General features: G+C 36.0%; 1 protein-coding gene across 3 annotated transcripts in view; it reads left to right on the forward strand.

Moving 5' to 3' along the window:
• The window catches only part of LOC134675844 (nephrin), a 311394-nt gene extending 285136 nt beyond the window's left edge, over positions 1–26258 (forward strand). For all 3 annotated transcript variants that reach the window (XM_063534144.1, XM_063534145.1, XM_063534146.1), the window contains 18 exons: positions 2882–3018; positions 6207–6363; positions 7427–7564; positions 9480–9644; positions 10598–10756; positions 11335–11466; positions 11726–11806; positions 12276–12564; positions 12969–13204; positions 13633–13741; positions 13993–14162; positions 16118–16288; positions 18250–18446; positions 18952–19117; positions 19928–20049; positions 21531–21657; positions 22828–22934; positions 25835–26258. In XM_063534144.1, the coding sequence (XP_063390214.1) occupies positions 2882–3018; positions 6207–6363; positions 7427–7564; positions 9480–9644; positions 10598–10756; positions 11335–11466; positions 11726–11806; positions 12276–12564; positions 12969–13204; positions 13633–13741; positions 13993–14162; positions 16118–16288; positions 18250–18446; positions 18952–19117; positions 19928–20049; positions 21531–21657; positions 22828–22934; positions 25835–26089 (2918 nt within the window). In that variant the 3' untranslated portion in view covers positions 26090–26258. The remainder of the gene's footprint in view (positions 1–2881; positions 3019–6206; positions 6364–7426; positions 7565–9479; positions 9645–10597; positions 10757–11334; positions 11467–11725; positions 11807–12275; positions 12565–12968; positions 13205–13632; positions 13742–13992; positions 14163–16117; positions 16289–18249; positions 18447–18951; positions 19118–19927; positions 20050–21530; positions 21658–22827; positions 22935–25834) is intronic.
• The last annotated feature ends 356 nt before the right edge of the window (positions 26259–26614 follow it).

Raw genomic sequence — 26614 nt, forward strand, 5'->3', positions numbered from 1 at the left:
GTAAAGTAGCACTTTTTGAGCAACTGTATTAAAAATTATATTATGCTGGGAATTTCGGGGATTTGAGGTGTTAAAGCCGATCAAGAAGCCTTCAAAGTTATATTTTGAACTGATATCTATATGATTGGGCCTATCCAAACGTACGCTGATATCAGAATGATATTTAAATCATGTTATGTATTTTTTAATACAGTTGCTCAAAAAGTGCTACTTTACGTAGCTGTTTAGCGTGCGGAAAGTTGGTTATCTCGAACTAGTGCTTTTTACTTTTCCAATTTTTTTAAATTTATACTGGTTCCAATTCACGACTACTTATTGATGAGTGTTAATATTAGTTTCCTTTAAACGTCGTAATCAGCATAAAAACCTACCGTTAATGTAAGAATACGAAAAATATTACATATTTCATATTTAATTACTTACCTCTTCATCATTATAACACGTTTATTTTTTAATATTCAATATTGAAAATTCCGTTCTTAATAAGTTGACTGAATGGAACGGAATAGCTGCCAAACGCCCATAGATATAATATACTTAAAGACGACGTCTAACCGAGCTGTCACTGTTACCACTTTTGTTTAGTGTACGATTAACAATGTTTTTCTTATTTTTTCGCAACTGTATTAAAAAACGTCGTTCGATACACGTGCGGAAATGTCATTCTTCACTCGTCCCGAGTCTTGCCACTCGCCTGCGGCTCGTGGCAAGATATCTCGGTACTCGTGAAGTAATGACATACCTTCCGCACTAGCATCGAAATGTACTATTACAGTACGTATGGAGCTACTTTACCGCACTAGTGCGATAATTAGCACATTAACTATTTTAAACCTTAGCTACATTGAATTAGGGTTGAAAATTGGAAATCTTCGTTGTTAGACTACATTTACCACCATCCATTGCTGTTGAAGAGACTTTCTACTTAATGTTTGGTACGTGGAGACTCTTTATATCTCACTTAAATATAAGTTCCTTTAGTTTATCTTGTGACTGCATAGTTTCTACTTTTCCTATACGGATAGAAAAACGAACCAATGAATATTTTTTGTATTTCGATATCAGGAAATAAGAATTTTCAAACTTGGATTTTGAGAATTTAACATTCTTGAACCGTTAGTGATATATCTTAGTCCAATGTATATATTTATGTAGGTAATATATCTCGGATCAAGGTACCCATTAATACCCGCAACACCAGAGGGGATACATAAGTGCGTTGCCAGCCTTTAAGATGGGAGTACTCTTTACGCCTGTGTGTGTATTATTTAGGGCCCCCCCACATCTGGCGTCTTTCGAGCGTCGGCGTCTACAATTCTATGGCCGCTGCTCGACGCAACGTCGACGCAGCGTCGACGCAACTGCGCTTTCGCAGACGCAGCGACGTCATTTTCCATAGCGCTGACCAGACGCCGACAGACGCCGACGCTCGAAAGACGCTAGATGTGGGGGGGCCCTTAAATTTAATTTATTGTTCTACATTAGTTTCTATCCAAAACCTCGGGAAATTTGCGTTTTAACTTTTAATCATCAATTTTATTTCCGGTTGAAATAAAACTTACATATAAAATCATCGTTTGTATTTTCAATGACAAATTTTTAACACCAATTTATAAACTTTTTACATTTCACATAACTCATAACAGAACCGCGTACAATAGTTTTTGCCTGGAAGCGACGACAAAACACGGGGAATGTTCCATCAACGAACGTTGCTAATCTAATACGAACCTTAATTCAACAGTATAAGGTCGAATGTTAGTCTTAGTGTGGTTTCATTGTACATCGCAACGCAGGGCAAATGACACTTTTTATTGAACATCAGATACATGGTTGAGTTTGAGTAATGCTTTGTGATGTAAAAGGTTTTAGTTTATATTAGTTTTATAACATTCATAATGAGCGTAAAAACATTAAATATTTTGTTTCCTTGTTGAGGTATTCAACAGGCTATAAGTACAATTAAAATAAACTGATATTAAATTAGGCAGGTATCAGTGGCGGCGTGTCCATAAAAGCCGATTCCCACCGGCTTGCCTGTTTTTGGACGTTTGTTCGTTTGAGCAGAGTTGTAAAGGAAATATGTAAGCCAAATCAGCCCGGCTTGCCTATGAATATGTTTGACGCGCCGCCACTGGTAGGTACGTAATTATGTATACGAGTAGGTATATATGAGGTCATGGGGTCAAATCCCGACTAGAACCTATTGAGTTTCCTTAAAATGTAAGAAACAGCCAACGTTTTTTTTCGTGACTTCGGGGTTGGTCCCATAGTAAAACTTGCTCAGTATAATCCCAAAACCTCCCTGGCAACGGGAATGCAGTTATTTTAGTCACCCTGTATATCCGATCCATGACGTATCTTTAGCAAATTTTAAATTTGAATTTGGTCGTAATTCCGATTTAAACTTTCACGATTTTTACACATAATTATTATTGTACAACGGGACTTAATCGCGTATTTAAGTTTCAAAATTTACTCGGAGGTAAATCTTAAAACTTAAGTAAATAATAAGGGTAAGGGTTGGTCGTATAAGAACTATTTGCTAAAAATAGTTTATTTATTTTTATTTTATTTATTTGGATCCAACAGCTACTCGTATGACAATACCATAGAAATTATAGTGGATACAGAAAGCCAATTATAGGAACTCACAGGTAGTAACATAATACTAAACTAACAGGTACTACTTATACTAAGAACAAAGCCAACACAAATTATATCTAATAAGGATAATTTGAAAGTAACAAAGATACTAATTAATAAGTAACATAATGAGGACTAAACTAAAAAGTTAAGCATAAAAAAGTTTTTAAGTAAAAGGTAGTGAGTTCGAGTATCCCTTGGTTTCTTTTTTAATATTTGCCTTGTATTGTTACAGACGCCCCCTCAGCACCGATGATCACAGGCTACATCCCAGGCACCACTCTGCAGGCCGGAACGGTCCAGAAGCTAGCCTGCATGTCCACTGGCGGCAATCCCCTGGCTACGCTTACTTGGTTCAAAAACGATAAGAAGGTATGACTCAACTGTAATTATTTATTTATTAGCTTTTGGCCGCGTCTTCGTCTGCGTGGAATTAGTAACAGCAGCTAGAGTAAGTACAGCGCCTGGATAAAATCTAATAGCAATTTGAGCATAATATGCTTAATTATTTACACCAATTAACAGGCACTTTATAATTTTTTCTCATTTCCACCCCTCTTTTCATCCTCCTTAGGGATGACTTCTGACATGAAAACTATCCTGTGTCCTTCCTCGGGTATTAAACTATCTCTATGCCAAATTTAAACTAAATCCGTTCAGTGGTTGAAGCGTGAAGAAGTAACAGACAGACAAACAGACAGTCAGACAGACACACTTTCGCATTTTTAATATTTTCTTTATTTATTTTTCTTCTTAAGTTAGGTTAATTATAATATGAATATAAAAGTAAAATATAAAAACACTTACAAAACAATAAAAAAAAAATTATAAACACATTATAAAAAACCTAACCTAGGGTGCCGCCGGCAGCGGGGCAAGGCCCAAGCTGCCGGTGGTCAGGGCCGCAGAGTGAGGAATCGACGTACTATACGCGCCGTGTCCAAAATTACCGCCTTCTGCATCTGACCCTTGATCCAACCACCTAGCGAGAGTCTCTCTAGGTGTTGGTCGAGACTCTTCGCTATGAGACCGTTCGCTGACACGACTATAGGAACAATGATCGTCGAGTCAACATCCCACATGGCGGTTATCTCGTGAGCTAAGTCTAGGTACTTGCTGGACTTGTCCTTCTCGGCCTTCACGAGATTCTCATCATGGGGGATGGTGACGTCGACGAGCACGTGAATAATTATATATATAGTATGGACTGATAAAAACGTTTACATGACATTACAGTATCAGTGTTACCAATGCGTCACGAGTCACGAAACTTAGACAAGAGCTTTATATCAAAAACTTTTGTATTTCCACGCTAGCTTAAATGTAGCTTGCAACCCTCCGCAACGCTTACTTGAACCCTCATCAACTATGAGTATTAGCTACGAAACCATGTTGCAAGCGGAAAAGGTGTAGAATTTGGCCTGTCTCATCATCATCATCATCTCAGCCATAAGACGTCCACTGCTGAACATAGGCCTCCCCCTTGGACCTCCATTCGTACCGGTTGGAAGCCACCCGCATCCAGCGTCTTCCGGCGGCTTTAACAAGGTCGTCCGTCCATCTTGTGGGTGGACGTCCTACGCTGCGTTTGCTAGTCCGTGGTCTCCACTCGAGCACTTTTCGACCCCATCGGCCATCTTCTCTGCGCGCAATGTGGCCTGCCCATTGCCATTGGCCTGTCTGTTGGTGGTAATCTATTTGACTTAAGACCTATGAGGGATCTCTTCCAGCTAACCTTTGAGATGAGTGGAACATTCTAATTTGATAGACAACTTACGGAACCACACTGTTTTACCTTAGAATTGGCTAGAGGGCATCGTAAGCGTTGCAATAGGTACGTCGTGACCCGGATAGCCAAGTATTCTGGCCATCTTTGCACTGGAGGCCTTGGTCATCTTTCGTATATTTTGACATCTATTTGAGTTCATAGCTGGTATTACAAGATGAGTAAATAAACTTGAACTGCACAAACTGTCCCCAATATACGGACATATTGTGACAACTCTTACAAAGACGTGGGAACAGTGCAAATAAAGATAAAATGTTATTATATCGCAGTGCCCTTAGATAAGAGCTAATGTGTTTCCAAGGACGTCGGCGAAGCGTGAGAGCGTAGCATAAGTAACCAGTATAGTAACTGCAAAATATATCAAAATCTTTTAATAATGAAGGAACTTGATACCACCAAAAATATATTCAAGCCAAGACGCGACCCACTCACTCACTCACGAATCACTCACTCACTCACTCACTCACTCACTCACTCACTTACTCAGTCACTCACTCACTTACTCACACACTCACTCACTCAGACCTCACGAGGAACCTCTGACTCTACAAGCCTCAAGCCCCTAACTTTACAAACTCTACAGCTACACTCAGTCAAAATATGTGGATTGGCCGTTTCGTTACTAACACGAACTATTGTGTAACAGAATTATGAACAGTGAATAAATGTTTGTAGCAAAACCAAAAATAATGTCTAAAATCACCATGCTTAATTTAAGCATTTTGGTTCAATTTTATCATCATCATCATCATCATCTCAGCCATAAGACGTCCACTGCTGAACATAGGCCTCCCCCTTGGATCTCCATACGTGCTGGTTGGAAGCGACCCGCATCCAGCGTCTTCCGGCGACCTTAACAAGGTCGGCTGTCCATCCATCTTCCATCCATCCATCCAACGTCCATCTTCCGTCAATTTTATACTTCTTAAATATTTGAATGCAATAGGATTTTCGGACAATGTTCTTGTTAACTTATCTGCAAACATAACGTACTTAAATGTAACACTGAAGTAATAAAGATACTGATTATAGAATTGTTTTGTTGAAAAAGAGAAACAAGGGTTTTTACTTACATATTCGCAAGATTATTATTTAAGTGGATAGGTATAGCGACTTAGGGATAAAGTTTCTAAGTCTAAATTGCTAACATTATTGTATTGAAAAGGGTAGACACGCAATAAAGTAAAGTGGATAAGAAAATTGTTTAGTTTTTTTAGAATTTTGCAACTCATCATTGTTTTGCAAATTTGATTATTAAAATTCATGAACAATAATTGGATAAGTTGTGGAATTCTAGTAGTTGATGAATATAATCGGCTAGAAACTTTAACTCATTGCTATTAAATATGGGACTAAAATACTAGACAAATGCTCTTTATTGCACAATCTCAAAATAAATGTACATGAAAACACAAATATTACTTGAAGACAGAGTGAAACAACAGGCGGGGGGCAGAAATGTAATATTCTAAATCATTTTCACACTATAATTTCTAAGACTGACATTACAATTTAAGCAGGCACCACTCATCCCTATCCAGAACATTAGTTCAGAGAGGAGAGAGTATGAGATCACTCATCGAGAACTGATTTGAAATCTTCCAAACGACTGAAGTTAGGAATATTTATCTAAGCATTCTTATCATTTTCTGTTGTTACCTCTATCCAATGTCTTTGTATATGTTTTTGTACATGTACTGTAAACTGTGTGAGGGGTGCAATAACGAGTATTGTATTATTTTTCTTTATAAATCTTAATTTTCTTCTACAGATCCCTCACACCATAACCCGCACTGCAGACAAGTCTGTCACCGCTGAGATCTCCATTCTGGCCAACGTTACTGATAATCAAGCTCAGTATCGTTGTGAGGCCACTAACAGCGCCACGGAGATACCACTGTTCGAAACCGTTACTTTGAATGTGCATTGTAAGTATTTGATTAATATTTGAACCGCTATAGACCAGGTAAACATAACTTATAGGATCAACCTTTTTGCATTTTGTACTCACCAAAATCATTAGGACAATTGAGCAATAGATCATTTCAACAAAGATCCCCCTTGGAAAGATTATTACAGACCAAACAGACCCTGAGAATCTTTCGTCTGGTGAAAGGTTATTATTAACTTACCAGTAGAGTAGAGATAAGCTCAGCATTGTTTAAATGTTCAATTTAAGTGGACAGACAGATGTATGGAGTATTGCCAATCGAGACAAAACGACCAAACATGCCATTGATCGAGAATTAGGCAGATAAAACAAATTGTATGACGATGTTATGCTAGATACAGCTTAGGCAAAGATACAGAGAGACGAGGAAGATTATTCATTGAAAGGATACTTATTATTGAAAAACAGAATCACATTAGCATACTAATTATAAAGAAAAGAGAGATACAAAACGAGGCAGGACAAATGAACAAATAAACTTTAATTAATATTAACGAAATGCTAATAAAAACTTAACATTAAAATTTTCTTACGACATAATGTCTTATACAAATTCTAATAAAGCTAGCAACACAAATTTTAAACATTAATTACATTTACAGTTTGACTTTACTTTCATTTGTTAACTAAAATAATTATTCTAAGTCCTTTATTTGGCTTTTGAGTTTGCGTATCGTAGATATTTCTCTAGTTTAAGTTTTGATATTGTAAATATTGTTATAATTTAATTGGCCTTTTTAGTTTATTTCTGCTTGAAAGATCAACATAATAATCAAAAAGTCGACTAACTAACGATGTTTTGGAATAAACAGTATGATTTATTAATATAAATAAAAATAAATCTGGCCTTCAGAGTCTGAACCTAGCTTTTCTTGTACAAAGGGTTAACTATCATAATTGTTATTTATTTTATATTTAAATACCTACGGATCTTCATAAATTCTTCTCTCTATGTATTTAAACTTGTCAATCACTTAGGTTGAAATATTTTAGATTTATTTTGCTGTTATATTTGCACCTTACATTTTTTTTATTAACAGTCGCTCCAGAAACCGTGAAAGTGACGACGGAACCCAGCGAGCTCAAACCGGGAATCGAAGCCACATTATCTTGCAAATCGGCAGCTAGCAACCCGCCAGCAACACTGTCTTGGTGGCGAGATGGCATACCCGTGCAAGGTAACATTTCTTATCTTCTTCTTCCTTCCAGTAGCATCTTCTACCTGAAGTCGGCTATCATGAGGGCCTCACGAACTTTAGACACAGCTGCGCGGAATAATGAGCGTGTGCTCTGTTTGAACTATGTTCGGAAATTTTTGAAGCATGAGTTACGTCCTCGTCTAACGTCCTCGTTCCTTGTATAATGAGTTGAAGGAGTTCATATCCTATCTTATATTTAAGTTTTGCGCGACCTATTTTTTTTCCGCGGTTGTATTATTTTTAACAGGTTTGCAATCGAAATTAACTGCAAGTAACATTTTATTACCAATAGAAATCAAACCACTGATGATTTTACGAATATTTTACTTACAGTGTATTCAAGATGCTGACCCCTTGGGACTGAATAGAACAAGGGCAAGCAGACATTTTATCTTGGGTAGTATAAAAACATTTTCGCGATCGCATTGTATTCTACTTTGCATAAAAACAAGAATGAAACTTAAAGAAGAGTTAACGAACATTTTCATAATTTGTATCACAAAGTTGATTGCACAATAAAAAGTCCGTTAATTTCTCTTTAGATGGCAAAAGTAGTTCTTCACGGTAAATTTTAAAGAAAACTTCTTTACTGTGGTCTTTTCAGTCGCTACATTTTAGTGCCTAACTCTAAAGCGTTACCACCTCACGCTTAATAAACTTTATCAAAGAGAAAAGCCTATTCTGTTTGTAAACTTTGAAATGTAGTCAGATCCTGATTTTGATTTATTGTTCTGACGACATACAGATCATATCCATAATAAGAAATTAAAATCAAAATCGGGATCATGGTTTTCATATTATTTTGATACGATCTTGAGTCAGCAATGCAATTAAGAGTTTTTTTTTATATATTAATTTAAATTTTCGGATCTAGTCCCCGCGATGTTTACGGGTGGATCCGTAAGGTCTGGGATTTTTTTATAGCTCTCATGAATTATGTGACACTGGGATAATGATGTATTATGATAAATGATGATGATAGGTGATGAATATGAGCTTGTGATGATGTTTTGGAGGATGGGTGGTATAGATGAGGTGGTGGTATAGTACAGTACGTGGCGTTCATTGAGTAAGACCAAGATAAATCTGCAATGATTTTGATAGCAGACGCAGTGCAAGTGTTATTTATACGTCAGAATTTTAAACTATATCAAATTATTAAAGCAGAATTTATCTCCTTCACTGAATCCAACAAAGAATAAACGCAGTGAAATGAAGTTTTTTTAACGGCACATAAAGATGATATCAACTCTGTCAAAAACGCTTACAGAAGAGTAAATTTTTTACGACTCTAGCTGTGAAATAAGAACTACAGTTGAAGTTAATATTAATGTTTATGAACTTTTTGGGTTTTATTACACACAGTGTGGCAGATAAGAAGGGTAGCGAAACCTTTGAATTATTATGGTTTATTAGACTTTTTTGAATTGTATTCTCAATTCTCAGTTCTCCCTTGACTCTTTATAGCCATACGTTTGAATTAGAATTAGGAAGAGGTAGTGTTGAATTAATTTTATTATACATTTGACGTTTAATCTCATAATTTTCATTTGAAAATAAATATATCAAATTAAATCTGAATCTTGATTAAATACTAAGAAAGAACAGTTTTCCCAAAAAAAATTGTTGCTTACAATATTTAAGTTTCTTCCAGAGATTTTCTTTTGGCCATAATTGTAAAAGCAACTATAAATTTAAGATATGTGAAAAAGCCACAACAAAATCTTTTTCAATATTGTTTGATTATTTCAAATTTTCAGGACTAGGAATACAACTAAACGTCTTTTAAGTCTTATTCTTTAAAACTGGTCTTTCTTTTAAAGTTTCTTTTTTAAGTCATACTTACGAGTAAGACTGAAATATTCATCAATAATAAATTATATAATTTTTCCAGGTCTCCCAATGAAGATGAACCAAGGTCTATACGGCGGGACACTATCAACCATGGAGCTCAAACTGAACGTCACTAAGGACATGAACGGAGCTGTATATACATGTCAGGCGATGAACGAAGCCTTGCAGAGGAGCGTACACGATGCTACGGCGTTGAAAGTGTTATGTAAGTACTAGTTAGTACATTGTACAAAAAAGAAACATTCAAAAAACACAAATAATTAGTACTAAAGGGACAAGCTAGCTTAACTTGTCCCTATTAGGGGTCGCTTCCACTTAACTTTTGTGCAATCGAGGGTACATAATAAAACATTAATTAAACTCAACGAGATTCCGAAACAAAACTTGTGTATTTATTAGCCACTTGTTTTACGTGCAAAAACAATACTACCAATTCACCAGGTTTGATCTTACCTGCCGAAATTCGGATATACCATGGATTACAAACATCGATAAAACAAAAAATAGGCAACAAATGCCACAATTTCGATATTCTGAATTGTTAATGCAAGCAAATACATACATACATCCGTCGGCCGTCGTACATAACATAATCCAACATTTTTTGCCTCGTATTCAGTTTTAAAGTCATTTTTTGAAATCTGTATTTTCTAGCCATACTGACAACTGCAAACAACGGCGTTTGTTTTTGCCGTTATATTTTTTTGAGCAATATATTTTCGTGCATGCTTACAAAAATAAATCTTTCCGTGTATAAAACTAATGTTTATACACAGGTTATAGGAAAATACACGCAATTATGGAAATTTTGACATATGTAAATATGAAAAAATCTGCGATGTAACAGCAATTAATTCTGGCTACAATGCCTGTAAAGAACAGCCAGACTTACTATTCATAATTTGACTACAAAACTTAAAAAAGGGACTACCTACTAAGTGTCTTAGTTCCTTTTACACCACACAAAGCACAGCCAAGGAATCTAATTTATACTATGTGACCTTGACACTCTGGATCCTTGTCATAGTGACAATCAATATGAAAGCTGCTAGCTCAATATATTGTCACAGGGACAAGATACCAAGTTGCACAGAAATCAAATTCCTTGATTACCTACCTTTACCGCTTTTAATTAAATAAATATTTTTCTTCCAACAGACGCGCCAATCTTCGATGAGAATACTCCCCCTACTACAGTGGGCGTTGAGAACGAACCTCTCATCATCGTGTTGCGAGCTGACGGAAACCCTGGCAGCATCACGTATACTTGGACTAAGGATGGCCAGCCTATCACGCAGTCATCGTACAGCAGTGCTAGTAAGTACAGGAGTTAAAGGGTTTTTTTCTTATCATCATTAGTGTTGGATTTTGACGGCCGAGCAAATCTCATGTATGCCTATCCTCCGCCTTCTCGTTAACAGCCTAAAACGGCACAACGTTCACATTTCCATCTATTTAATCCATGTACGCATTGTACGCATTCCTTAATTTTCTTAAATTATTTATTTCTTCTATCGTGTTTTTGATGAATTTGTTGTTTTTGTATAGTAGTAGATTTTCAAGCTTTCTTCTTATATTATTTATTATTCTCAACAAACCGATCTTACTTTTAGCAAAGTACCATCTCTCTCTCTCGCTATAGGTACCAGGATCCCTTGGAGATTTGAATCCCTCTCAATGCTTAGAGAGCCAAGTCCATTACATACTATTAGTCCTTAGAGTATGGCTTTCAAAGTTTACAACCATAATATGGTACTACGACTATGCTCTAGAAATTAGGACATTTAGCCTGATGGCCTTATTCACTAGAGCTGGTTTCTATCTTAAGGACTTGCCACTTTTTAGGTAATCAATTTCAGTTTGTAATGGCATTAATGCATTATTTGTTCCAACAGGCGACCGCATAGTATCTGAAGGCTCCATGCTGAATATCACGCGTCTCTCCCGTAACGATGCCGGAGTATACACCTGTGAAGCTGTCAACTCTCAGGGCGCCGCTACGGCTAACATCAGCGTTTCAGTTCATTGTGAGTTTAAAGAATCTTCTATATATAATAACTATTCTGTCAGTTACCTCTGCACACTTAAACTGTTGAATCAATTTAGACGATGTAGGTTTATTTTGGTTTAATCCCAGACCAAAGAGTTTTTTTTTGGCGATATTCATGTTACTGCTCAGAAGTACATACTACAAGTATATAAGGAGACATCGATTTCAATAAAAACTTTTCATTCATGTGGACAATTCGCTTGACAACATAAGTAATAACTATTTTTTTGTTACAGATTCAGCCAGTGTAGTATCAGTCAGTCAAAACGAAATACGAAATTCTGGTGAAGACGCCACACTAGCATGCACTGCTACTGGTAAGTGGTAAAACAATAGTAACAGAATAAAATAAGAAAATTGTACCTATGGTCTTTTTTTTGTAATAATGCATTTTTTTGTAGTCATGCAATGTTTTTCACGTAAATAAGGCGTACAGTTTCAAAACTTATAAACTTATCGTACGAAACATCATTGATGTTTACGACTGGTAAATTGGTGTGTACAAATGTGATGAGATTCAAATGAGTGTATGAAGTCTAATCAACATCAGGCTTCAATGACTAAAAACACATTTTGCACACATTTGATCCCATACTTCTAAAATAACATGCTGGCTACTTATTGCGGAGTGCCCCAAGGCTCTATTCTTGGTCTTCTATTATTTGTAGTTTTTTTTAAGGATTTATTTAATTTTATGAACAAAATTGTACCACATATACGAGTAAAGCTACTTGTCTTCGTTATTCTACTAAACCAGAAGATAAACGCTACTTTAACATTCCTCAGGTAACCCTCTTACTGCCGAACATATTCGATGGGAGCGAAAGGACTACAACTTCAAATCAAGAACATCTAGCAGTTTTGACTCAAAGAATCTCACTAGTTATTTAGTTATAAATCAAGCTACCAAAGATGACGTAGGCAATTTCGAATGTGTTGTAAATAATGGTATAGGTGAAAGAGAGAGTAAGCAAGAAGTAATGTTAGTAGTGAAGACTCAGCCTACGATGGATACAGCTCCGAATTTAAGCAAGTCTGCTTCAAATGTTGGACAAGTTGGAAGACTGATTTGCAAGTACGTATACACTTTGATAATGTTATATGTATTTACAAAATTAATTTCAAATAGAAAATTGAAGAAAATATCATAATGCTTAAGACGTATATTTTGATAAATGTATATTGCGAAAAATTAATATCAAACAGAAAATTAAAAAATAAACATAATGCCAAAGATGCTTAGTGAAGTAAAAATTACGGGAATATTATTTACTTTGAGGCATTATCTCCTTTCGATACACTGATTTCAATTGTAGTAGGAAATGTGAATATGTTTATCACTTTTATGTTCAATATATATTGCTATTAAAATTCTAAATAGCATCAATATTTTACATTGAATATGATAATTATATATCAAATTAAAATTAAACCAATTTGTTTTATTAAAATTTTGCTAACAATTTAATCTTTATTTAGGTGCAAATCAGCTCCAGCACCGAATTTCACATGGTCCAAAAGCGGAGCAAAGTTACCAGTAAACACTTCCACGAAATACTACGCTGAATACCACAAAATCGACCCAGTCACGTACATGTCCATTCTTCTGATTAACGACGTTTCTTCGTCAGATTATGGGTCTTATGTATGTGATGCTAGAAACGAGCTGGGATTTGATACGGCGAAAGTTAAGTTGGATATCACTAGTGCACCAGGTAAGTTGAGTAAATCTCGTGTTGTTTTAGTTTTAAAAGGACCTTGTAACTTATAATTTATCTATTATATTACGGTTTTTAGTGTTGTTTAACAATTCTGTTTCTGCTTCGGATCGATTTGGTATATTGTTCTTTACATTTTCAGTGAAAAAATTCACCTTAAGTCCGTTCTAGTAAAAACGATATATAATTCTTCAGATTTTGTTTTTTTTTATTTTCCATTTATATAACGTATAGGTACTTTATTTATATTCCATAAACCAATTCCAAGTATTAGGAGTACTTCCGCACTTTTGTACTGCCCAAAATTAAAATATGTTTAATAAATAGGTAGGTTTTTTGCATAAGTATCTACTTAATTTAGGTAATTACGTTTTATGTTATTTTAAATGCTATTTTATTTTTCTAATCGTTGATTTTGTTCACAGATCAAGTGATGTCAATATCGGTGACAAACGTAACGTATAACTCAGTAACTTTGGAATGGGTGCCAGGGTTTGACGGTGGCCTTCCTACTTGGTTTAGACTTAGATATCGGTAAGTTTAAAATCAACTTGTATTTTTTTTTCTTTATGTCGTCATTATTGGGGGTTGCTGTATGCGGCTGGACTGTCCAATCCGCACATATTCGTCGTACAAATATTTACGTAAAAATGATGTATAATTAATATACAATTATTGATGTAGAATAATATAATTTTATCAACATAGCCGTCCACTGCTAAATATGGTCCCTGCCACACTTTATATGACATTGCAAGATTAAATTATTTTACTTCAATTTCCAGCAAACCTTACGAAGAAACATATAGATACGAAGACGTATCACCAAGGAACGCTACGTCGTATACGATTAGTGGACTGGAGAAGAATACAGACTACGTTTTCTCCGTTATGGCGCTTAACAAAATAGGGCAGAGCAAATATAGGCCGGATGATACTAAAGCTACAACACTTAGTAAGTTGGATACTTTTATAGTTTTGATTAAAATATTAAAATTTAATTATGTTCCACTGGTTTGATAGTTAAAACAAATCAAACACAAAAAAGTAAACTGGCCAAGAAAGTTTAATAATTTGACTGATATAGGTAGACTGAGATATGTACAAAAAATATTGCATCTTAAGCTACTACAGTAACTAAATCAATTTTTTTTTTAATCTATACAATAGAACAATTTTGAAATAATGAATAACAAATGAAATTATATTATATCATCGGGCGAACTAATCGCGTTTTTTTTTTGTTACCATTATTTTTGAGATTACTTAGGATTATTTAAGATTTTAATGACGAAACTATATTGAAAAAGACAAAAACTTTTATAATAAAAAATAATGTCATCATTCGATTTCCTTATCCATGTAAATATCAAAAAAGTACTAAGGCTTCTAAAGAAACAATTACTATCGCTGAGTTGAAGGTTATTAACTTAAACAAAAATGCGAAACACTTTAAAGAATTACCATTCCGTTTGATGGTTTTTCTCAAAGAAATCTTAGTAAATAATTAAGGAAAAGGCATAAATTATTAAGAAGAGCTCCGCGGATGAGACGAGTTAATTTTCTTAGTATAATTAATGCATAGCAATTAATAAGCGCTGGTGGCCTAGCGGTGAGAGCGTGCGACTTGCAATCTGGAGGTCGCGGGTTCAAACCCCGGCTCGTACCAATGAGTTTTTCGGAACTTATGTACGAAATATCATTTGATATTTACCAGTCGCTTTTCGGTGAAGGAAAACATCGTGAGGAAACCGGACTAATCCCAATAAGGCCTAGTTTACCCTCTGGGTTGGAAGGTCAGATGGCAGTCGCTTTCGTAAAAAACTAGTGCCTACGTCAAATCATGGGATTAGTTGTCAAGCGGACCCCAGGCTCTCATGAGCCGTGGCGAAATGCCGGGATAACGCGAGGAAGAAGGAAGAAGAATTATTAAGAAGTTGCTATGTACCGCTACAGTATACTGAAAACAAACTTTACATTTATCTTTATAATTTTATGAAATAAAATATAAAGAACCTGGTGGCACAAAATTAATTTCAAATTAATACTAGTTACAGTATGGAGATTAACTTAAAATAACTTAATGCAAAATATTATAATGCAAAAAAACTGCACTCCTGGTTTTGTATCAGATAAAATATTATTCTGTATTTTATCTAAGTACCTATACTATTTAGTTTCAGATTTTAAAAACTTCTTTGTGAACTACTTAAACCAATATTTTTTTTATGTATATAGCTTTTGTTGACCAGTGGAACATATACCCCAATTATTTTATCATAAATAAAAGTTAAAAAATAAAACATTTTTTTAATGAAAATTTCCAACCTTTTTCCACGCACCAGACTTCGTCCCATCATCAGTACATTCAAGTTCAGAAGAATATAATTACAATGTGCCCGGCGTATTCATCATAACTGGTACCATCGTTGGTACTGCGCTCATTCTGCTGAATGTATTGTTGATAGGATTCTGTCTGCACAGGAGGACGAATAAAAGGATCAGAGGTGTGATGTTTGATGTTTTTGATGTGAATGTTTCTCGACTATGTGTTTAGTTATAAACGACAAGGATCATTGTCTTTGGTAATTAGTTTGTAGAATTTTAAAGGATCTTTACTGGCAGCTTTACTTTTTAGTCGATTCTACTAAAGTAAAATATATTAGATTTGCTGTGTTTAATAGAAAAATCTTGCTTTTGAATCGAATCAAATCAAATCTGTATGATTCAGATAAACCACGTTTTTTCTGTCGACGGTTTTTCGACTTAATAACTTGAGTTTCTTTGCTAGAATTTTTGTTCTTAAAAAATTTAAGAGAATTTCTAATAGGATACAGTCTGCCAATAAAGATGTTTTAAAAAAGCTTCCACTATGCATTTGATGATTTTGTTTATTTTTTTTCTTTAAAGCTTCTTCAGAAGTAGGCGAGTTGAACGTAGTGAGTACAGAATACGTAGAAACGGCCGACGTGTCGAAGAGCGTAGTTGTCTATGTGTCTATCACCGGGGCACTTCTAGTCTTGGTTAATGCTGCGTTAGTCGCTTGTTTTGTTTTTAAACGCCGATCTAGACGGTTGAAAGGTGAGTTTCTTTGTTTTTATTTTAATCTGAAGCTTTGATAATAAACATTTTCGTATCTTTTGTTGTCAATTCATTATTTTGATAACTGCCAATTTTAATATCCGTGCAAAGCTTTGTTCAAGGAACACTTATTGGATCACTTCGGTCTTGCAAATCAGTTATTTTACTTATTTCCGCAGAATTGAGTAAAATTGTGCAAAGCTTTGGATTGTTGTATCATTTGTGATGATTAGCTACAAGTGTTAAGTAGTAATGTTACAAAATTTAGTTTCTGTGTCGTAGTCCCTATAAGCTACTTTTATTATTTAATTGTGTTAAAAGGTAAATAGTTTATCTCCGTTCTTGTCACTAATTAAATATTTTTTACCAACAAACGTTTAAAAGAATGTCAGTCCCTCATTCTTCACTTTCTTTTCGACAGAAAAATTATTAAGTACTTATTTATTGCAGATCTTCTGCTAATATAAATATACACTTCGCGTGTTCCTTTGTCAGTGATAATTGGTTATCTTAAAATAATTCATCACGTCAGTTAGCAACCTATAAGAATAATGAACCATTCTCATTTTTCTTCCAATTTTCTTTTCCATTAATATGCACTGCATACATTAGGTTAAATTAACATTGATTTAGGCTGTATTAATATTGATTTCGCTCTGAACCTTCATTAAAATTTAATGCTTTTACAGACTCTATATCATTAACTACGTCTGAGCAAAAAACGTTTGGTACAAAATTGTTCAGAGAATTTATAAGATATTTAATTATATCTATACGCTATTTAATTATGTCTATACGCTCGTTTGTTTAGTAATGATTATTAGATATATACGAGTAATATAGTCTTTATAGTGCCTTTAAATGTCGTTTTAAATTATTAGTCGTAAACAAGTTTACTTTATTAACTTTATAAAAATCGACTGCTAAGTACTCAATGCAAACTCAACGCTAAAATGCTTACACTGCAAAAATGAACCATAAAGTTTCAACACACACAAGCGACTTTCAACCTAATTTCAACCCCGTCAGCGTTCAAATTTCAACCCCTTGCGTTCGCACTTAATGATTCTCATGTCGATTAGTTTACTCGACTGTGAACGTAGATAATCGGATTTAATTGATTACCCTCTGGCATTGCACTCAATCATGATGCTTCATGTATTTTCTGCATACTAGGAAGCTGATTCAGACCAACAATTTTTATTGGCTTTGATTGCATTTCGCGCAACGTCAAGGTCCTATCAAAACAAGATCAAAATTTTAACGAATAGTGAAATCATAAACGGCATCTTAGAAACTTATTCAGATTATAAAATATAGAAAATATTAAATATGTAAAGATTATTGAATGACATGGTTTTGATATGGTTGTGAGTATAATGCTTTGTGAATCGTTCCCTTATGCTTAACTATATATGTATATCATAACAATATCAAAACATTAGCAAATATTAAAGTCTGAATACCGCACCAGTTAAAGCTTCGCAAAGTTATGCTTGAAATTAATTTGGTATTGAAATTTGTTTATACCATTGAAGTGGTTTTGGCTGCACTGATTTAGAGTTGGTAATTGAAATTATAAATGACGAAAGGCGCTTACCGATATTTGAATTATTATGCAGTTTACTAGTATTTGTTCAATGATTTCGTTATCGTTTAGACGACTGATAAATACCTTACACTATAATATGGAAAATCTTAACAATTTTAGTTTCACAGTATGTTGTAAATTTTGCGTCAATATACAATTCAACATTTTGAATAATAATTATATGCCATAAGTGCTTATAACGTTGAATTCAACGCTAATCAAGATATTACACAAAAATAAACCTTAGTTATATCATTTTCACACCCCCTTTTTGGGATCAATCACAAACAAAGATGAAAACGTGAGGTGATACTCACATTTTCATCTCTATTCATAAATTTCACTTCTAACTTCTAATATTTTTTCGCAGAACAAGCCGGTCAAGCTTCAAAATCAGCAACGATAGAGATGTACGCTCCATCCTCCTACAACGACACTATGACGGGAGAAACGCTAAGTTCTGTGTCTGAAAAGTCAGAAACGTATTCACAAGATGAGGGTATGGATGACAGGCAACCGCCGCCGATACCTGAGGTGCCGAGTATGCCGAACAGACATATGCTGCAGGTGAAAATTATTATCATGTCCCGTTATCAATGTTGCAGTTCATTGATATTGATAAAACTTTTTTTTAACGCTTAATAGTGTCCTACTGCTAGTCAAAGGCCTTTCCCTTGATTTTCACGACTCCCGTTGTTTTGCTTTTTCTGGCCAGTTATTAATGAAGGTGTTTAAGGGCCACTGGCACGATCGGCTAAACCGTTAACCCACTGACAAATTTTACTGGTACCAAGGGTACAAGGTTTAACCGGTTAACCCCGGGTTGGTGCAAGTGGCGCTAAGCCGTCCCGCCATCTCCGTCTGGGTCTACCACGTCTGCGCTTATTTTGCAGCATTCACTTGGTGGCTATACTAGACCACCTACCGGATGCATGCGGCAGACGTGACCCGTTAGCAAAACTACGTATCATCGCCTTTAGTACATAAGTCTGTGATGCATCAACAAGAGCACAGCTTTAAGTAATTAGGATGAGATTAAAAAAACAATTCTAAACTCCTTTGTTCCTTCCAGCAAACCGACGCCTACCTAATGGACGACCAAGGTTTAGTCATCCCCCCACCATTGGACTACCCCCCTCCGAACTATGCCGTGTATGAAGGGGATCATGCTAGGACGCTGCCGCATCCACATAGGCATAAGGATATGAGTGGGCATAGCACGCTTGGCCGTAGCGCAGGTAAGATAATATTTTCTTTTATTGGAAAAAGGTGGGCATTCGACCACAATCTCACTTGATAATATGAGTAAAACATTGGGGTGGTCGATGGTCCGACATATCTTGAATGAGCTGTTACATAGATTTGAACCTTAACAATAAAACGATACAGTTGCTTTTTAAACGACATAGTTTCTTTGCCACGTGCCTAAGATGGGAGCTCACCGCTCTGCATAAAAGAAACAAAGTTTGTTTACCAGACAAGGGTTTGAGGTGAATCATCTCAGAATATTCATACTATTCGTGCCTATGCAATCTAGGATGGAGCATGCTTACCTTAAAGATATTCACTCTCGATTTAAAAAGATTTTATAGTAAGCTCGGAATAGATTTGCAAGAAGTGAATTCCATACTATACGTTTATTTTAAGTGTGACTACAATTCAAAATATCACAATTTATTACACACTGATTTAGACTTTCAAGATTTTTACACATTATTGAAATGTACAACGGGACTTAATCGTGTATTTAAGTTTAATATTTACCTCCAACGTTACGAGGACGGCGTTGTCCCCGTGGTCTCGGAGAAGAGTAGCTAACGGCCCGGCCACGACATCGAGCGACTTGCGCTGGCGGGAGCGATAACCGTAGGTTGGAGCGTGACACAGCGATCGGACCTTTCGCTCCAACCTATGGTTATCGCTCCCGCCGTCGCAAGTCGCTCGATATCGTGGCCGAGCCGTAAAGTTGAAACTTTCAAGTTGAGTTGTTGAAGTCCTCGAAAAGTCGGAGGTAAATCTTAAAATTAAACACAATTTATTGTTCACAGGCAAGCAGAACTACGTCCCAGCACCATCGCCCATGCCACCGCTGGATGGCTCCTACTACAACATGGCTTCCGACCGCTACCTCTCTTACCCGCCTCTCATCGGCGAGTACTTACAGCAACAGGTAAGCTCAGCTTCCACACTTCGAAATAAAAAAACCGGGCAAGTGCGAGTCGGACTCGCGCACGAAGGGTTCCGTACCATAATGCAAAGAAGGCAAAAAAAACGGTCACCCATCCAAGTACCGACCCCGCCCGACGTTGCTTAACTTCAGTCAAAAATCACGTTTGTTGTATGGGAGCCCCACTTAAATCTTTATTTTATTCTGTTTTTAGTATTTGTTGTTATAGCGGCTACAGAAATACATCATCTGTGAAAATTTCAACTGTCTAGCTATCACGGTTCGTGAGATACAGCCTGGGGACAGACGGACGGACAGCAGAGTCTTAGTAATAGGGTCCCGTTTTACCCTTTGGGTACAAAACCCAAAAAAGAAAAAAAATATGGGATAAGGCACAAGAAGCCGTTAATAAATAAGACTTAAATCTTCTCGAGGCAGAGGTGTAGGGTTGGAGCCGGTGTAGCTTTATTTGACGTTCATAAGCGCAGTGTAATATGCCTACTTAATAATAAATTATTATTATCTCTTATATTTAGAGTTAGACCATCCAACGATTTTAGCACTAGCACACGCGATGCAAGTGTTATTTACACGTCATAATTTCATACATGTTTGACGTTTAAAATAACACTCGCACTGCACTGCAGAATTATCTTGGTCTAACTCTAGCAAGTAAGCGTAATGTTGAAGACTTATTCGACGAAGATCGTATTGAAGATAACAACCTGCTAATAAGTTAGCATCAAATTTTGATCTAAACTTATGAACAGAATTAAATAGGTTTCTCAGAGTAGATTAATTTGGTAGGTATCTACAGTTCTTGAAAAAATATAAAAATTCTTTATAGACTTGAGCTTAGCAAATAGACCTAAATCAATGTGTATTTATTTTCAGTCAGGATTTATTCACAGTCTAGTTCTTGAGCAAACGTTTTACTTTATTAATTTCGATAATGTATCAGAGTACGGCTTGCTTCCAAATCAGAGGGAGAATCAATAGGTTTTTCGGGAATGATGCTTAAAACAACATTTGTGTTACTAGTTAATTTTCGATAATGGTAAATCCATCGTGAGTAAACCTCTCCATCTCAAAAGGAAATGAGACTATATCCCCAACACATTTAATAAAGGTCTGTGTCGAGTATGCCACGTACAGCGAGCTGCGAGTCCGACTCGCCCACCGAGGGTTCCGTACTTTTTAGTATTTCAATATGAAAGTCGCTAGAGTCCTCATACTATTGTCACTGTGACAAGTTACAAAATGGGTAGGAAATTAAATTCTTTGGCTGTACTTTTGCAGCTGGTACAGTTGCCATCAAATATATCAGATCGGCCAAGGTCATAAATATCTGATCACGCCTCTATTGTCATGGCGCTAGGTGCGTGTTCAGATATTTTTAGGCACGTCGGCCGCTCCGATATATCTGATGGCGACTGTACAGAGACTGATAAGATGGTGACTATTTAATGGTGCCCTATTTGCAGCAGAGTGGAAGAACTCCAACCCCCCCTCAGCAGTACGGAGCAGCGCCACTTCAGAAGCACATGCTGAACGGCATGAGTGGATCACCTTCTCACGTCGCCAGTCCGCCTATGAGCTATGGAATTGATGGTAAGAACATTTAGGATCAGACAAACTACTAGAAGAAGAAAGCAGAAGAGATTTTTCTGAGATTCTTAGGAACTGTACCAATACGGTTTTACATTGTTCAATTCTTAAGTCAAGCCTTGGAAATCTTTTTGATTTTTCTGAGAATATTAGGAACAGTAGTACCTATTGGTTTTACATTGTTAAAATTCTTAAGCCAAGCCTTGGAATATTTGTGATCAAACCAACTACTAAACATATCATCAAAAATCCTTTTGATTTTTCTGAGAATATTAGGAACAGTAGTACCTATTGGTTTTACATTGTTAAAATTCTTAAGTCAAGCCTTGGAATATTTATGATAAAACATAACATAATTAACACACCATCAAATAATCCTTTTGGTTTTTCTGACAATTAGTTGGAACAGTAGTACCTATTGGTTTAATATTGCTCAATTCTGAGGGCATCGTCCATCCAGCGCGCCCTCATTAAATCAGTATATTAATATTGTTGTCCTACTGATTCCCCAACTAGTTATGGGTCTCTGTCACATAGTCTTACATTAATTACTTACTTTTGACTTCATCAACTCTCCTCTTCAACCTTGCGTTGAAGAAGAAGAAGCCCTCGACTCTTTATAAGGTATACTAAATAATAAGGTATACTAGATAATTTAAAATCATTTAATAAATAATACAATCTTAAAGGCAATCGGCCGCCCGTACTCCTAGCGAGGACCGATTGACCCTCAACAAAAAGCATTATGTCAAAAAAAAACCCTTGCGTTTTCCCGGCCTTTTTTTTTGACGGAGTGGGTATGCGTTTACGCACGGTGTGTGGGACTCGCCGCTCCTTTCCCCTCTCCTGACAAGAGAGGGGGAAAATTCGGCCCTACCCACTAAACCCACTCCGGCGTTTCACCCTCTGCCGTTCGTGAGGGCGCACTGGGATCGACTAGGATGACATTCCACCACGGACGTTTTCCCGGCCTAGCGCCAGGGTCCGCTTTCCTTTCCACTTTGCCCGATCTTCGGTACCTCAGGTGTGAGATTGTTCTTCATTGACTTCATCAACTAAACGGAAAAATGTGCCCACCACTAAATTTCTAATTTTTTTAAAGAAATGTATATTTGTTTTGTGTGTTTTCAACCACAGTTTGATACACAACCAAGAGTACTGTTTTGTCCACAGTTCCCTTGGATCGGCAATCCACAGGCGGTACTTTGCGGCGGCGAAACGAGAAAATGGCCCCCGTGCCCCCACCAGACGTCACCGTACTACATCCGGGGTGCAATCAGGTGAGACCTTGGATACATTACCATAACCTCTATGTAGAATATAATAGAATATGTGAAGTCCCACGGTAAAGGTACCTTATGGCGGTTGGCGCTTACGCTATCATTAACGCCGCTCCAATATTATTGCGGCGCTATGCGACGTAAGCGCCAGCCGCGATAAGATACCTTTTGCCGTGGAACGTCACATATAAATAAATTATTCGTTAGCACAAACATATACTCGTATGGTGTACCTACAGTAAATTGCACATGCATCATATTGTTCATTTGCCCCATCAGCATTTAGTTTTATATAAAAGTTTCGTAATTAGTCAATAAGCACCTATTCATTCAAAACATATTCACGTTCGCTATTCTATAAGTGTGCTCACCTATCAAGTTATTATAAATCAAGTTTATCTCAAGAAATCGTCTTTCGTGTTCCAAATTACTATCAAGATATTAATCAAGTACATAAATGTTAGAGTTAGCAAGGACTATTATGTAGGTACATATATAAAATTAGGTATACCGGGTATGGCCAGTAACACGCAAAAAATGTAGTCTGTACTCTTCAAAATGACCAACATTTGTTCAGCGGTACGCTCCTAAGGCTCTCTTAATAAAAAAAACGTACCTATCAGTTGAATTTGAAATCAATACTGGAAAAAATATGGTTGAATTTCTTGTTTTGAACCAAAAACAAAAACAATTATTTGTCAAAATTATTAAAATTAAAGTAATTAGTATTACAGGTAGGACTGTCCTTACGAGGAAGTTGTAAATACCTATCCAAAGTTAAAGTTAATTTCATAATATAAATAATAATAATAGAAAGAAAAACAAATTAAAAAAAAACAATTGCTTCTGGAACCAGGCGGATAACATAAGATCTTGTGCATCTTGTGATATATTTTTAGCTACTCTTACTTATGATAATATATATTGATTCGATGGAATATATTTATTTTGGAAAGAATATGAGGCATTATCTATGAAAAGGGACCTTATTGTCAATGGCGCTTACGCCACAGAGCGTCGCGCAGCTTAATATTAATATTGGAGCTTCGTTAACAATGGCGTAAGCGCCATCGACAATAAGGTCCCTTTTCATAGATAACGTCACATATACTATGAATATAATATGCGTACCTACATCTGGCCACTGCTTCGTGTTGAATTTGATGCTTACAGTACACTCAAATACACAGACGTCATAATACCTAATGTTAGTTTGCGAGGAATATTAGGTTTCTCTGTAGCTCCAGACAACTAAAGGGAAACTAACCAGAGTATCCTAGTACTTACTGTCCCTCGGATTACAAAGCTTAACTGCTGTACTAAATGCATATGTCAGATTACGAATATATACAAGCAGGTATTAACATCACCAACTCGACAAAATATTGGTATAAACTCACGACTCAAAATACTAAGATTGACTCACTAAAAGGTATTTTAAGCGCAGTCTCATAAATCTGAGTTTTTCCCTCATCTAAATTTTCGAGCTTAAATAATTTCTATTGTGTTTCGTGCTTACAATAATTTCATTGAATATTTATCACAAAAACATTCTAAACAATAATTAGTGACAAACGAATAAATCCAGCACAACTCAAACCCCACATTTCAACTCTCCAGGCGACGTTAAAACCGCAAGGTTATCCGGACACTAAAATTTTAAGCACATTTAATTTCATGTTCATTTAATTTTCTCCAACTCTCGCTGGCTTACCGGTGACGAAATTAAGCTCATTTTGACGTCGCCCAGGCGAAAATGAGACGGTTTAAGCTTCATTACACAGAGGTCTTTGGATGCTGCGTTCAGTTTTAGACTAGTTTAATACATACAAAGAGTGTTATTGGAGTTTATAAGCAGTTTTTAATCGGCTTCCTAAAAGAAGAAGGTATATATAATAAAACCAACAATAATATATTGTTATGACATTTTCAACTAAAAAGTACAACATTGTCGGTTATCGCTAAGGTTGATTACAAATTGAAGCTTTATGGAAATAGTGTCTTATTCAATACCGACAATAAGTTTCCTTTTGGTTAAAACGTAATTACCTTAGGTATGCTTTTACCTTATTATGTTGTTACAACTGACGTTATTGGTGATGTTCAGATATGTTTACTTTTAAACTCGGGTAAATCCATTCAGCGAAAAAAGGCAGTCAAAATTGTGTTAGATAATTTCTGTGAACTGAATCTAGTTTTCAACAGGAAAGTTGCAATGTTTTGTTTGGTCGGTACAAAACAATGCAACATGCTTTGTTGGCAAAACAAAACATCCAACTTTGGCGCGACATCTTTAGTTGACTGCGTGAGAACAATGCGTTGTTGAACATAATATATCAGGATTGTAGTTCATATATTTTCTTATCTACGATAAAATCAGACTCACAGTTTGTGGATATAGTATGCTGCTAACTGCAAGCTAAATAAAATTTTGCGATTTTCATACAAGAGCGAGAGAATAATATTTTGTCAACTGTTTAAAACCAACTTTAATTGGTCATTTCACCTGGGTTAGCACATGATTGGCGCGACGGTATCTGACCGCAAGATAGACTACCCGTCCCTCTTAAATTAATACAATTAGAAAAAGAAGGGTAGTCTATCTCGCGGCGAGATACTATCGCGCCAATCATATGCTAGGCTTACAGTGACAAGTACTCTTCTAATCTTTCAATTGACAGGATTGAAGACAGACTGACCAGACTTATTCTTTACTAAAACGGAAATTAATGCCTTTAATTAAGTTTTAAAATTACCTCCGACGTATCGATCCAGGAACCAGAGAACCACAACCACAAGAAACAGCAAAACTTAAAGATACGCAGAAAAATATGTAAAAATCGTGCAAGATTAAATCAATGTTTTGTACAAGCCAGACTAACAAGATCATTTTGTTACAGCACCAGCTCTCCCAAACACCGGTGCCAAAGCAGCCACAGTCCATCCTAAAAGACCCGTCGAGACACAAATACGGAAACCAGTACGGCAGCCCCATATCCTCAAGCACACCCCAAAGCAACTCCAGTCAGATCCTCACAGTGCAAAACCTCACCTCTGACGTACCACAATACGGTACCATTAGAAAAGAAAACAAAAAACAAAACGTTACTATAGATGAATCATATAATAAAAGAAGTGAAACGCACGTGGTATAAATATAAGTGTTAGTGTTTGTGTAAATACAGTTAGGTAATGTAGATAGACTTAAAAATTTATTCAATGTGATAAGTGTAGCTAGGGCGGTAAGTGATTTTGGTACGGTGGTACCTGGACTTTTGAAATTGGTTTCAATGTGCCAATAGGCACAATCAACGTGACAGGATCGATGTGACTTTGGAAATATGCCAAGCCACAATTCGAATTTTCGAGAATTTAAGTGCTAATCGGTCTTGTAGCGTTTTGTTTAACTTTTTATCAGATGAATTGGATTTGAAATCAAAACCGCTTGCTGGACACTTCGGTGACTATTTTAAATCCAATTTCGTTGATAAATTAATGTTTGCCTATATGGATGGATGACATTATTGTATTTTGAAACTAAGGCTTGGGATGAAGCAAAGTCATGCCATCTTTTTCCATAAATAGAAAAGAACGAAAATTTTAGTATAATGATGATGTTTTTAAGTCAACTTTTTGTTTGACAATCTACAAGAAAGCAGGGTTATGATATTTATTTAATT

This window comes from Cydia fagiglandana, chromosome 23 (genome assembly GCF_963556715.1).
Source record: "Cydia fagiglandana chromosome 23, ilCydFagi1.1, whole genome shotgun sequence".
Taxonomy (NCBI): domain Eukaryota; kingdom Metazoa; phylum Arthropoda; class Insecta; order Lepidoptera; family Tortricidae; genus Cydia; species Cydia fagiglandana.